The sequence below is a fragment of the Myzus persicae genome, unplaced genomic scaffold, assembly GCF_001856785.1.
Source record: "Myzus persicae strain clone G006 unplaced genomic scaffold, MPER_G0061.0, whole genome shotgun sequence".
Classification (NCBI taxonomy): Eukaryota; Metazoa; Arthropoda; class Insecta; order Hemiptera; family Aphididae; genus Myzus; species Myzus persicae.
The window spans coordinates 92893-106074 of record NW_019103947.1 but is presented as its reverse complement, the minus strand read 5'-3'; the positions used below and the strand labels follow the sequence as shown (position 1 = coordinate 106074).

Sequence of the window (13182 nt, the reverse complement as noted above, 5' to 3'; positions counted from 1 at the left end):
TGCGTTTACATAGTACGGTAATATATATGTATTAATATATTAGGGTTCGTTATGTGTAATAATTTGTACACTAAAATACACTTAATAATATAATACGATTTGGCAGACGTTGTTTTTCTAAAAACTTTAGGCGCAAATCCTTATAAAACATACATAGTTATGAAAAATGTAAAGAATGATTTAAAATCAGAAATGGACTGGGAATAAAAATCGGGCCCGGAGAAACAGAAAATTTAAACGAATTTAGATGGTAAAATTCCATTTTATTTTAGGCCCAAATTTTCACATTCGCCACCCTATAGCCAGTCCACACATGCGTATAATATAGGTGGGTGTACTACAAACTGCCTATAATGTCACTGATTAAGTATACTTAATTAATGTTAATATTAAACATTTATATATACACTGAGAGAGTGTTAGAATTTATGAATTTAAATATATTATATAAAATCTAAAAGTTTTATAATATTTAACAAAGAAATTATTTCTATTTACGCTTGTTTTAATTTGGAGCGCCTATATCAGTTTCTAATATTTTTTTCAGTACTACAACTATTACGTTAAACTATCTAATTAATCATCATATAATCGATCATTGAACACTGAACCACTACAATTTGTTATTCATTAACTGTATACAAAATCTATATAGGTATAATATAGTATATATATAATTTACAGCAATAAACGCTAATTATTGTGTTATATAATTGTCTTTCCGTAGTCTGAGATACTAATGATACCATACCGATCAAGTCCTGACGAAAAGGTCAAAAGGGAGTCATAGCGTAAATTTTGTTCCAGTTTAAATCCATCGATTCACATCATAGAATTCTGGGACGTCGATATATTACTATGTGTTTACAGTTTTATACGCAACGCGTATCACTCACGTCGCATTGTATGTAATGAAAATATCAGGCTGCAGTCGGATACTTGCAGTTAGGTTTCTCAATTTTTTTTTTTGATTAACTATATGACTATACTCTTCGTATATATTTGGGGAGGGGGGTGGTCTTGTAATTTAGAGGTATCTATCTTATAATCTTTGATGAATTTCAATGCAACTATCATTTACAAACAATGCTTTTTTTTAACGACGACTATTTACACGGAGTTCATACAAAGGAACTTAAACGTCACGTCCCTCTCCTCGGCTTCCGGTTTGGACAGGACTTTATCTAGTTCTATTATATTTCATATTTTATCAGAATATCTCAAGATTACGTATGCACTGAAGACAAAACATAACGACGCGCTCCGTCACTTATAATAATCCACCTATTCCACATTTCCAGCCCACTCGTATTTAAGTAAACAAGTAAACAAAATACAAGGTGAATGTATTGTATTTATTTATAACGTCACAATGATAGTATAAAGGACAAAGGTATATATTTGAATACAATATCATATATTTATTATATTTTATACTTTATGGCTTCATGTTTGATCGTAATCGATACTGATACTGCCAGACAGTTGCGAACGCAGGAAAAAATGTCGGGGGGGTTGTACATTTTTCAAATATTCATAAATGCCATACTGTTCACACTGTGTTACCTACATTAATTTCGGAATCATTGCTAAACCCCCCAAACCTCCCCCCTGCTTTCGCCCCTGTTGCAAGATTTTCTATCCCCTGTCGGTACTATTTGTTCCACTGTGATAATGCAGGTTTCTAGGTTCTACACATTTTCTTCATTCTTCTTTATTTTCTATAGAAATTCCTGAATTTATTTAATGTATTTTACTATTATAGAAATATAGAGAAGGTTGAAGTACATTTTACCGAAAACACTGCATTTTAAAATGGCATTGTGTGTATAAAATGTTAGTAAACTTTAAAATTTAGTGTGATAACAAAAAAAGTTGTTTGTTGAAAGTATCTATTTTTGGGGGGGGGGGGGCAATTTCGTATTTCCCACACCAAATAAAGCAAGTACCGTTATTAATCTTATGAGTTATTAAAATGTTAAATACTAACTATTATAATATAATGTATATAATATTATATACATACAACAAGCCCATTGCCGATACCTATGTGGGAAATGGCTATATAATATTTAATGTGCACAGTATAAAAACCATCGACCTTATTCGTATTCCATAAGATTTTTTGTATTATATTCACGATGTTCATTAATGCAAACGCAAATCCTAAAATTAGTTCTTAATGATCACTGCAATCTAGCAAATGAAATTCAATACTTGGTAGTCGGTAGGTAACCGTAAATTGTAAGTCCGGTATTTTTTACAGTCCGTATTAAGGTTTCTTATTGCTTTGATGACAGTCAAACTTATCAGCGAAACATCCCATACGTGAATTGACTATACCTATCTGTTTATTGTTTTCATACATATTAGCTTATTCATTTTAGATAAGTACCAACAATACGACATTAATTTAATTTAAATTAATAACAACAATCTTTGAATAAACAAAATATAAAACTAAAAGATATGATAAGCCCTATATGAATTTTAATTTTAAGGTAAACGTGCCTTACTAGGTATTAGTTTTTTTTAATTTTTAATTTATTTATAGACAGGTAACAATTTAGTAACAATACGTGATTGGTTAAAATATTTATATAAGTAGTTATAAATGCATATAGGTATACCAATCTAACATTTCAGTAGATTTTATGGATACTAAATAGTAATACTTCTAAAACTTACCTGCAAAATAATAACATATCCATTAATATAGTTATAATTATATCACGTTCCATTCTGTGTACCTTCCACAATTCCACATTGAATACTAACGATAAAGAAATCATGGACACCCGTCGAAATCGAATAGATAAATTCATCGCCCATATTTATTCTATACATGATTATTAACTTTTCAACGATTATAGATACATTTATACTCCATTCACGAGGATGGAAAACAAACATTCGTTTTTAAAATCATTTAGGAGAAAGTAAACAAGTGTATCTATCATGATTCACGACCACAATATTTATTATAGTGTGTTGTACATAATAATATTATAAATTAAAGTAATCCACACGACTTAAAATGTCATTTTGGAAAATGAAAATCTTTAACTTCATATAGTAAGAATTTACTATAGAGCAGCGAGTAACGGATTCGGAGGGCCGTCCCCAAAGCTCGAAACGTACACAAATAAATTATAGATGATGATAATTGTTTTTAAAGAAATATTAATCAAATAATTTTAATAAAACTTATGGATAATTATTTAAAAAATAAAGATATAATAACGAAATCTATATTTATTACATTTTATGTAATTTGTAGTTGACTGTATTTATACAAAGAAAAATTTAAGAGTTGTACCTACCTATATACTACTAAGTATAATATATTAATTTAGTTTATACTTAACTGCCAAGTGTGCGCACAATATGACCATAGCGTCAATAGGTAATGTGACAATAATACTGAAAAAACATTTTATTTCTCGTGTTAAGTGTTTATAAATAGCTCAAAAAGATCATATTTTGAAAATGTTATCTCTTATGAAATATAGTCATATAAATGTTAAAATTTAAATGTTTCAAAGTATTTTTGGTTATTTGTTTTTGATTACGAGAAAAAACGAAATTGATTTTGTTAAAAATTGGTGAAAAGATACTTACTTATCTTAAAAAGTAAGTATAGAATATTGAAGCATTTTTAATGCCCTTAAATGAATTTGAAAAATATACAAAATAAATGTGGTGGCTAATCCTTCCCCTCCCCCCCCCCAGATCATCACTCTGCATTGGCCCCTGACAATAATAGCAATTTTGTTGTTCAAAATGTAAACTTTCGAAGTTTGAACTATTGTCTAGGCATATTTGTATTAAATTTCTGGTTTTTTTTTCCGAATTCGTTGTTGGTAACTATAGTAGGTATAACTGTATAAGCGTTAAAGCTGACGTGGCGATGATTAAATATTAAATAATGAACCATTATAGGACGATTAGTAATGGACCGGATCTTAGTGGTTCGAAGAAGTAGTGTACAAATTTAATACACAAACACTGTACAAATGTAAAATACCAAATATAAATCGTGGAAAAGTCTAGACATGTAGTGTGCATGTCACGTGTGTGTGTGTGTGTGTTGGGTTAGATCTAAACGAATTCGTATGGTGCACGTATTGTTACCCGATCTTTTTTCTTTTGTTATTTTTTCAACGTTTTTCAAACTCGTGAACTCGAGAAATGTACACGCACAACAATACGAATAAAACCTAAATTATTGAATGAAAAACAATTGTTTTTCGTGAATACAAATATAGGTTAATAACTATATTAAGTAATATACCTTGTATATGAATCAATAAGACATAATTTCGTCATCAGAAATTAATAAAAAAAATAAAAAGTGAGCCGTCGCGGAACGCCTGCAGGCAGATGTGAATGTGAAACATCGAAATTATTGTGTACAGAAAATATTCATGAAAATTATCACCCAGAGCACCTCCCCCCTCCCTTAAATACGCTACCGGTTCCCTTGGCCGGTGGACGTGAATATTATCGGCACAAGACGACCGTGACGGCGAGTGCGATGGTGAACGTTGGATAATGCATGGTGATAGCGACGACGACTCGTGAATATGTGCATGGCGACAGGAACAGCGGCGACTGGTGACCATGCTCGGTCGGCGGATCTCCGGGGAGGAAATATTCTATGAACCATCGCACAGGCATATCCGGTTTGTCCGATATAGGTACGTTATTTTCGCCTACCCGAACCGATGGCGGAGCGACGCCCCGTCATCGAGAGCAGCCGGCAGCCGATACCACACCCTCCCAAGTCACCACACCAACCATTAGTTATTAGTATATTATATATTTTTATATTTTTATATTTATGATTTTTTTTTAGACAATTCGTCCACAACTTCTTCCACGGATAGATCAATATCGACAATATCCCTATGTATTGACAGTAACGATAATCCATTCAGTCGTGTCTGAAAATTTTTAATTAATTATAAGTCCAAGCAAAATTTTTCTAAAAACTAAACGTCTAACGTTCTTACCTCATTCATTGTATTTCGTAGATGAGTTTTAAGTCTCTTTAAACTAGAAAACCTCCTTTCGGGAGTTGCAGTCGATACAGGCAGTGTAACAAATATTTTTAAAAGAAGTTTAATATTTGGATAAATTTCTTTATCACAGTTAAGAAACGCTTCTATCCTAGTTTTAGTTATTTCATTATTACTGGAGGCTAGTTTTAATTTCCACATCTTCAATTCTGAAAGAACATTGTGCCTATCAATTGCAGGAGAATATAATTCAATTAGGTTGAATTTTCTGTCTTCATCAGAAAATTCTGAATGAAATAGCTAGGCACTCAAATCCTAAAACAATTAAATAGTAAATTTATCACATACATTTAACTACTTAAATATAGGTATAAAAGATTTATTAATTAAAATAAAGTATATAAAATAATAGAATTGAAAAATATTCATTAGCTACCCGCAGCTCGAGTGCTCGACTGCCTTTTTCGAGCTCTCCTCAGTCCTCACTGTTTCGACGGCGGCCGGGTTATCGTCTAATTTAAATTGAAATAAAAAAAAAATACTCAACTTAAGTCTTGACTCTTGGGGGGGGGGGGATCAAACCCAATGACCCCCCCCCCCCATAAATACGCCACTGCTGCCACAGAGAGAGGTTCCTTCAGTTCAGTTTTCGAGTTACATTCGCTTATAACTTAAAATTATAGATAAATAGCGTGAATTGAATACAATTTTCCCGCGGTGGTCACGACAATGTCATTCATCATCATTTATCGGGTATAATGTCAAGGACTCGTGGATTGGAATTTGGAGCATGAGAAGAAACATCATCGATTATCAGTTCATGTGCCTATGTAATACGTATAATACACACAAATCATATAATATAGTTGATGTAACCATAGATTATGTGTTGAACTATTTATAGGCATATGAAATTTTCGATTATTATTTGTTTTTTTTAAACCCAAATCGATAAAAAAATGTTCGCTCTGTCAAAATACTTGAAAATATAATAAAAGGTTCCTTGTAAGCTGCTGTTAGTGGAAATTTAAAAAAAAGTTGAGCGTAAATCCACAACAATTTTTTAAGTTTAAACTTAGAACTTTGACAAAATTCGTGAAAATCACGAAAGTTAGCAATTTATATTTAGTTAGAACTTCATAAAAATTGTTCTATTAAAATCTAAGATTTAAAAATGTAATACAAAATTCCTTACAAGTTTGTCTACCTTTATCAAAAAAGATGTCTACCGGAAAGTCAAATTTAATTTTTATGAGCGTTTGAAGTTGAAATTTTTACAGCATTGATATTCACTCGATTTCTCTTGTTACGATTTTCTTATTTTGTTGTAATTCAAAAACGAATTACTGTATAGACACTTGAAATTAACACCAAATGTTTATTTCATCAAATCATATATTTGATAAAATTTCAAAAATATTTTGATTGGTTTGAAGCTGTTGACGGACATTTTCAATTTTCATTTTTTTTTTCTATAAATGTCAATACAATTTTATTGGTCGAGTCAAAAACATGAAAATTTGATTCAAGACTCTTGTTACAATAGCAGTTGAAAAATTTTATAAATACATAGTCACGATTTTTTTTTATAAGCATTAAAGTTCAAATGCTTACAATATTAATCAAATTTCAAATTGAAAATGATTTTGTAGTTAAAAATGTATAAAATTATCAATTTGTATAGCTAAAGATTGAAAAGTTAAAACAAGGTTCGACTAAGCTGTTTTTTTCCGTAAATAAAAAAAAAATCTAAAAAATATATGAATATGGTTATTTTTTAGACATTTTAAGTTCAAATTTGGATAAGATTGCAAATTAACACAAAGAATAGAATAATGTTTATCATTTTGTTGTAATTCGGTTTCAAAACAGCCCAATTTTACATAGGTATATTTAATATTTTTCCAGGATCACTGATAATTTAAGAATAATATTTATTCAACTCACCGTCTACCATATTAATAATAAGTAATAAGTAATGACAATATAAAATATCCTAGACTGACATACCGTCTCCGCTCAAAATTATTTTTTGTATACAATGATATTATATCATTGAATTCAAATTTAATTCCATCCATTACAACGACCTCCTAGACACCTAATGTACTGCAGCAGAGCGACATCTAGTTACCCGCTTTTTTTGTTTTTATTTTGTCGTAATTAAAAATAAATAATAGTTAGAGACTTACATTTATCACCATTTATTTATATTAACATTTTCTTTACTTAATATAATTTTAAAAATATATTGAATCTTTTTGTGTTATTAAGATATTTTTTCGATACATGTATGATACAAAAATGTTTTTCTGTATGTTTAAAAGCTTGAAAGTGTATTACAAGGTTTCTTATACTTAAATAGTTGATACCTCATCTAAAAAACATAGAAAGTATATAATCACATTTTTTTTAAACACAGGATACACAGTCATAAGTCATTTTTAATACATTTTAGAATTTTACAGAGAAAACATAAACCTATAATATACTTCTATAAGAGAAATTGTAATATCAATATATCAGAATTTATTTATGAACATTGAACAATTATATAAAATAAGATATCATAAACTCAGTACATGTATGTAAAAAAAAATTTTAAACAAAATGTTGACTAATGTAGTTTGGCACAAGCTGACAATATTTTGTTAAAATGAAGCACGATATATTTTAAGCTACAAAAATGTATATATAATTTTGTTTCAATTGTATTAATGGTGAACATAATAATTTTATATAAATGTATAATAAATAACAATTAATTAATAAATAATATTTTTGGTAATTAAGGAGTGAAGAAGTAGAGGACCATATTATAAATTCCTTTAAAATTTTGTTATGTCCAAAAGAATTAACAATATAATAGAAACAGGGGCTAGAATCAAAATACATTTCATTTTTCGATTGCTTCGATGATATTTTTCTGCTTTAATTAATTCAGCTGCGCCTTTTTTTACTCTAATTTCAGTCTGTTCAATATTGTAGTCTATCCGATCCAAAACACTACCCTACAGAAACCAAATATGCAATTAGAATGGTATACTATTAAATATTAATAGAAACTAGATAAATAAGAGTTATGAAGTTTGAACTTACTTGTTGAACAACCATGTGTGCAAGGTCTTTAAATATATTATTTAGTTCAAGAACAGAACTGGATATCTGATTTGCTTCACGTTCCCATTGGACAGCCATTTTAGCATTTTCTTCTTCAATAAGTATAGCAGCAAATGTTTGTGTTTGATTTGACTGTTGCATCTGTGATTGTTGTCCAAAAGAATTAGATGAACCATTACCAAACATATCTAGTAAATCAGAATTTGAAGTGTTTTCTTCGGTTTCAAAACACATTTGAGATGACATAGCCTCTCTGTGTTTGATTTCTAAAAACATAAGTATACTTAATAATTACACATAAATTGTATAACTCATTTAAAATTACTGTTGAGATAAATTTGCTGTGAATTTCGAAATTCGTTGAACAAATTTTGTAACGATGACACTAGAGCAGATGACACATTATATGAGAGTTGGGATTCTTTGTTGCCAGATAATCCACTTGAATGTAATCTGATTTGTTGAATTATTTTTTTTGTTGAACCAAATATCTGTAGCATAATACATTTTAAATAGTATTAATAATTAATAAATGTATTTTAAGTATAAAAATAATATATAAATAATGTATATACTCTTGTAATATCTAATGTGAGATCCTGGATGTGTTTCTCTTGTAAGCTAGAATCATTTAGGGTAGGTCTCAATACTTGTGCATCTTGTAATGATTGTAATTCTTTTAATTTGTTCTGTAACCTAAAATTATAAAATTTTCTATAATATTATGCTATTTAAATAATTTAGTTATTAAATTAAAACCTGGTAATGGAATATTGAGCATCTTCAAGTAATCCAGTCCAAGTAGGTGGAGATTTTTCTTGAGAACGCATTTCAATAGAATTTGTTTTAACCATAGAACGACCAGCTTCCATCAATGCTGCTTTGTCATTAATACCTTCATCACTGTCTGATTCATAATCATTATGTTTAGATCCTTGAAATGAATAAATTCCTCTGCTCTGGATGGAATTTGTCCGCATTAACAAAAATATGTCGGTGAGGCTTCTAGTGGCCATTTTATTTTCAAATTGATTTCTCTTTAACATAACCAAAATAATTAAATTATGTTTGTACATTAAGTAATCAAGTATAGATAAGTATAGATCAAGTATAGTAAAACTATTTATTGTTAACAATATGAGTTTTGTACTTATATAGTACAGAACTAAAATAGCATACAACTATAATTATGGAACTGTATAGTTCCAGTACTGGAGACACTTTACAAAATTATAAATACTGGTGAGATCTTATTTTATACAATGTGTTTAAAATTAAAATCATTAACTAATAAAATTAAAATTAAATTAGAACTCTTACATAAAAAAAATACTAGAAAATGATGAAGTAAAAAGTAAGTACACATAGACAAACATACATTTTGTAGTCATGATATATGTACATTGTACATACATACTTGTCTATGCTTACATTTTTATTTTAAATATTTTGTACCTACTGGCCTATTTAATTGCAACTAATTATGTTTATACCAGCTATGAGTTCTTGATAATTTTTCAAGTGGAAAAAAGAATGGCAAGTAGTACATTAAGTATTAACATATTGCTGTCTAAATAAGTATTGATTTTAAAAGCTCATATTATAATATATATAAAATTCTTACTTTAATATAATAAAATATATCTTCTGAACACTCTAATTTGTAATTTATTTTAAAACAGTATTAAAATTAGAAAAGGACATAATACGGAAAAACCAAAAAGTCATAAGCGTATAATAATTAATAATATTTTTTTGACTATCGAGTATCGACATTCGAGTATTCCACACCTGTTATCACTCCCTTTTATTTTTACTTTTTGTTATCACCTCTTTTTAAAACGTGGCGTTATCATCCTAACCGTATCAAACAACATCAGTGTAAAAAAAATTGAAAATACTAGTATAATATTATGTATGACAACCTCTCATAAATTGTTTTTTTTATAAATTTAGAAGTATCGAAAAACAATTGCACAGATTGATTCTGTTCACATTTTAGGTTCTGAGCGGAGTAATGAATGTATTGATTTAATACAATGATGTGTGTTTTTTTATTTTTTGTGTCTGTTTACTGTATAGGTACACGATATGTAGTCAAAATAATTGTTCGATTGTAAACTTCAGTATCTTTTCTGGTGTGAATATGAATCTAATTGGTGCATTCAAGAGTTCAAGCTCCCAGTAAGTTTCATAAGCTTAGAGGAAAACAAACAAATAAGGAAATCTAAGAATTTTACTCAATATTAGTTTTTGACAAAATCGATTTTGTTTTTAGATTTAACTCAAAAACGAATAACTGTAGATACTTGAATCTTTCACTTAATGTTTAATTTAGAGTTTTCTATAAGTGATCGTTTTTTTTTAAATATTAGATTCTTTTTGAGCTCAAACAGAAACAAGGTTTCTCATAAGTTGATGTAATAGCAGTTAAAAATGATTTAAGTTACATGATCACATTTTTTTTATAAGCATTTCCAGTTTAAATGTTGACAAAATTCATCAAAATCTTGAAAATTTTGTAAATTATTTTGTAGTTAAAAATGTATACAATTTATGAAGATAAGGATTTTAAATCTAAACAAAATATATAAACAGTGTTTTTTTATGGATATTTTAAGTTAAAATTTGGACTAAATTAAATACTTTAAATTTTAAACAAATAATAATGATTTTTGGTTATTTTGTTGTAATTTGAAAAATACTGTGTATGGCCGTGTGGGTACTTGAAACTTTTATAGTATGCAATATACTATTTTATTTTATTTTATTCATCAAACAATGTAATTATCAATGCAATGTATTCAGTCAAAATTAAATCAATCCCGTATATGTTAAGGAAAAATGTTTTTAAAAAAACCTTTACTATTACTAAATAATATAAAAATTAATTACTTCAATAGCCAAAATATCATAAAATTACAAATGTAATTATAGACGTAGGTGTTTAAAATGGGCTGGTTGCATACATTGCTTACATTGCATATATTTAGTTGCCTATCTAAAACGCCTTGTGATCATGATCTTAAACTGAATGTTGAAATTCATAAAAACAAACAGCTATCATATTAATATATTACAAGTATGTCAGTATGTGTCACTGTTTTAAAAAATAATGGACCCACTTCGTTGTTGTGCATTACTAAAAACGTATCAGATCCCTTGTTAATTATTGTTATCTTTATAAAATATAAATTTACCACCGTCCACCTGGTTATTATTTTAATAATCTCAAGTCGGGTTCGTATAATAAATTGTGCACTTTCCGGCAAAACGTATTCATAAAATGTATGCAATTTTTTATTTTAAAAATAACAATTTAATAGGTACAAAATATAATTATTCACTTTGTGTCTTAGATTAATATATGTAATATGATAATTGAATATGAATTCGAAATGGGGTTTTTTCTTTTCAAAAAAATGATACAATATTATATTTTTTAAATTTAAACAGTTTTTAAAAAAATGTAAAACGCATACATTGGTTTTTGAAGTGCTGGTTAAACTATATTTTTATATTTAATATCCATGCTTGTAATAGGTTTATAGTCTGCAGTAGTTTTCAAATCTTCTATACTGTATCATGAGTGGAAAAACACGAGTTCTCAGTCCAAACTCCTAATCTGGGTAGACCATGCGTCAAAAATTCAAACTAAATAAAAGCGGGAACCATATTATGTGGATAAAGGTGGATCCACACCTCGTCGTGTTGTGTCGTGTTCCGTACATTTAATACATAGGTAACAAAATGCTGGTCACACATTCCATATAAGCTGAATTTATTCAACTCTACAAGACACGGTGAGCTATGAATCTCTCTAAAACGAGTGATGACTGATTCTAGTCACAGAAGTTGGTATATAAATTTAATGGATATCTATTTTTTGAACCACCGTCTATGAGGCACGAACCAAGGCGTTAAGAAGATTCTTCTCAAAACCTTTGGCTACGAACTAAAATATATTATCTTAGCCTTAAAATAACTATAATAATATTATACTATATTATACTATATGATCTTAGCCCATGATTTATACTTATTCTGGTTGCTTGTGAAGCTAGATGGCGCTGTTAAATACGATTTTTTATATTTGCAGATTTTTTTCCGTTTTTCATTTTCCATTTTTCTGTGATCATTGATCACAACTGACATAAATATTTGGTTCAGTGTGACATTGTCTATCGTATTTTATTTAGTTTGGGTGGCCTGAAAATAAAATCTTATAATTCATAATTAATATTAAATTTATTTAATTATTTAAATGTATTATGTAATTAACTAATATATCACGTACCTATTGATGTATAAGTATTACAAGGACTTCTAAAACAATGTTCTCGCTCGGTTTGTATTTAACATCACTTTATTTTTTAAAAACATTTTTTTCGCAATGATTGTAATAGTATACATAGTTTATGCCATAGTATTTATAACAAATAATGTAGCATACTACAAACTACAACAATAAGACCAACGGGCAACGGGTTTTATACAATTATTTATATTATATAGTATACACGTGTTAATATTTAATCTTACAACAATACGACGTACATATTTAACGTAAGAGACAGGCATCAACTTTCAATTTTTAAATAACAATGACAGTTGTTTTTATATATTATAATAAAAATGGTACTTAAAAGTTAAAACTTTAATTACCTACTTATCTTCAAAAAATTTAAAAAATATGCCAATTTTAAGTATAAATAATAGTTAAATAAAAATAAGAAATTTGAGATGTATAGGTATTCAAACCTTTTAATTGTGTCCAAAATAATCATCATTCGTGATTTTTTTTAAACAAAAATATTACTTAGTTAATTATATTATGTTATTACAGTATTCATTTATTAATGTATTTACAAAGACGTAAATTAGGTGTAAAGTTAGGGAGTGCTAACAAAATTTAAAATTATTAATTTTTGACACACAGACCCGAGCGGACTTTGCACCTCATACTTCTATGACTTCTTCAAATTACCAACTAAATATTAATTTCGTTTGAAATATTGAAATAAAATATTGAATTAAATAA

The 13182-nt window shown here is 28.3% G+C and overlaps 2 protein-coding genes across 3 annotated transcripts; both read right to left on the bottom strand.

Moving 5' to 3' along the window:
* Positions 1–4841: 4841 nt before the first annotated feature.
* LOC111036764 (52 kDa repressor of the inhibitor of the protein kinase-like) lies at positions 4842–5222 on the bottom strand. The gene is made up of 2 exons (XM_022318925.1): positions 5016–5222; positions 4842–4946 (listed from the first exon to the last, which is right to left on the bottom strand). Exons 1-2 carry the CDS (start codon positions 5220–5222, stop codon positions 4842–4844), a joined length of 312 nt encoding a protein of 103 aa, XP_022174617.1.
* Positions 5223–7584: 2362 nt separating this feature from the next.
* LOC111036769 (syntaxin-16) lies at positions 7585–9940 on the bottom strand. Of its 2 annotated transcripts, XM_022318930.1 has the most exons (6): positions 9766–9940; positions 8901–9178; positions 8717–8837; positions 8467–8632; positions 8121–8407; positions 7585–8032 (listed from the first exon to the last, which is right to left on the bottom strand). In XM_022318930.1, the coding sequence occupies exons 2-6, from the start codon at positions 9155–9157 to the stop codon at positions 7850–7852; spliced, it is 1014 nt and encodes a 337-aa protein (XP_022174622.1). In that variant the 5' UTR covers positions 9158–9178; positions 9766–9940; the 3' UTR covers positions 7585–7849. The 2 variants fall into 2 exon arrangements, with proteins under 2 accessions (XP_022174622.1, XP_022174621.1); XM_022318929.1 differs by lacking the exon at positions 9766–9940 and having other exon boundaries at positions 8901–9381.
* Between the last annotated feature and the right edge of the window lie 3242 nt (positions 9941–13182).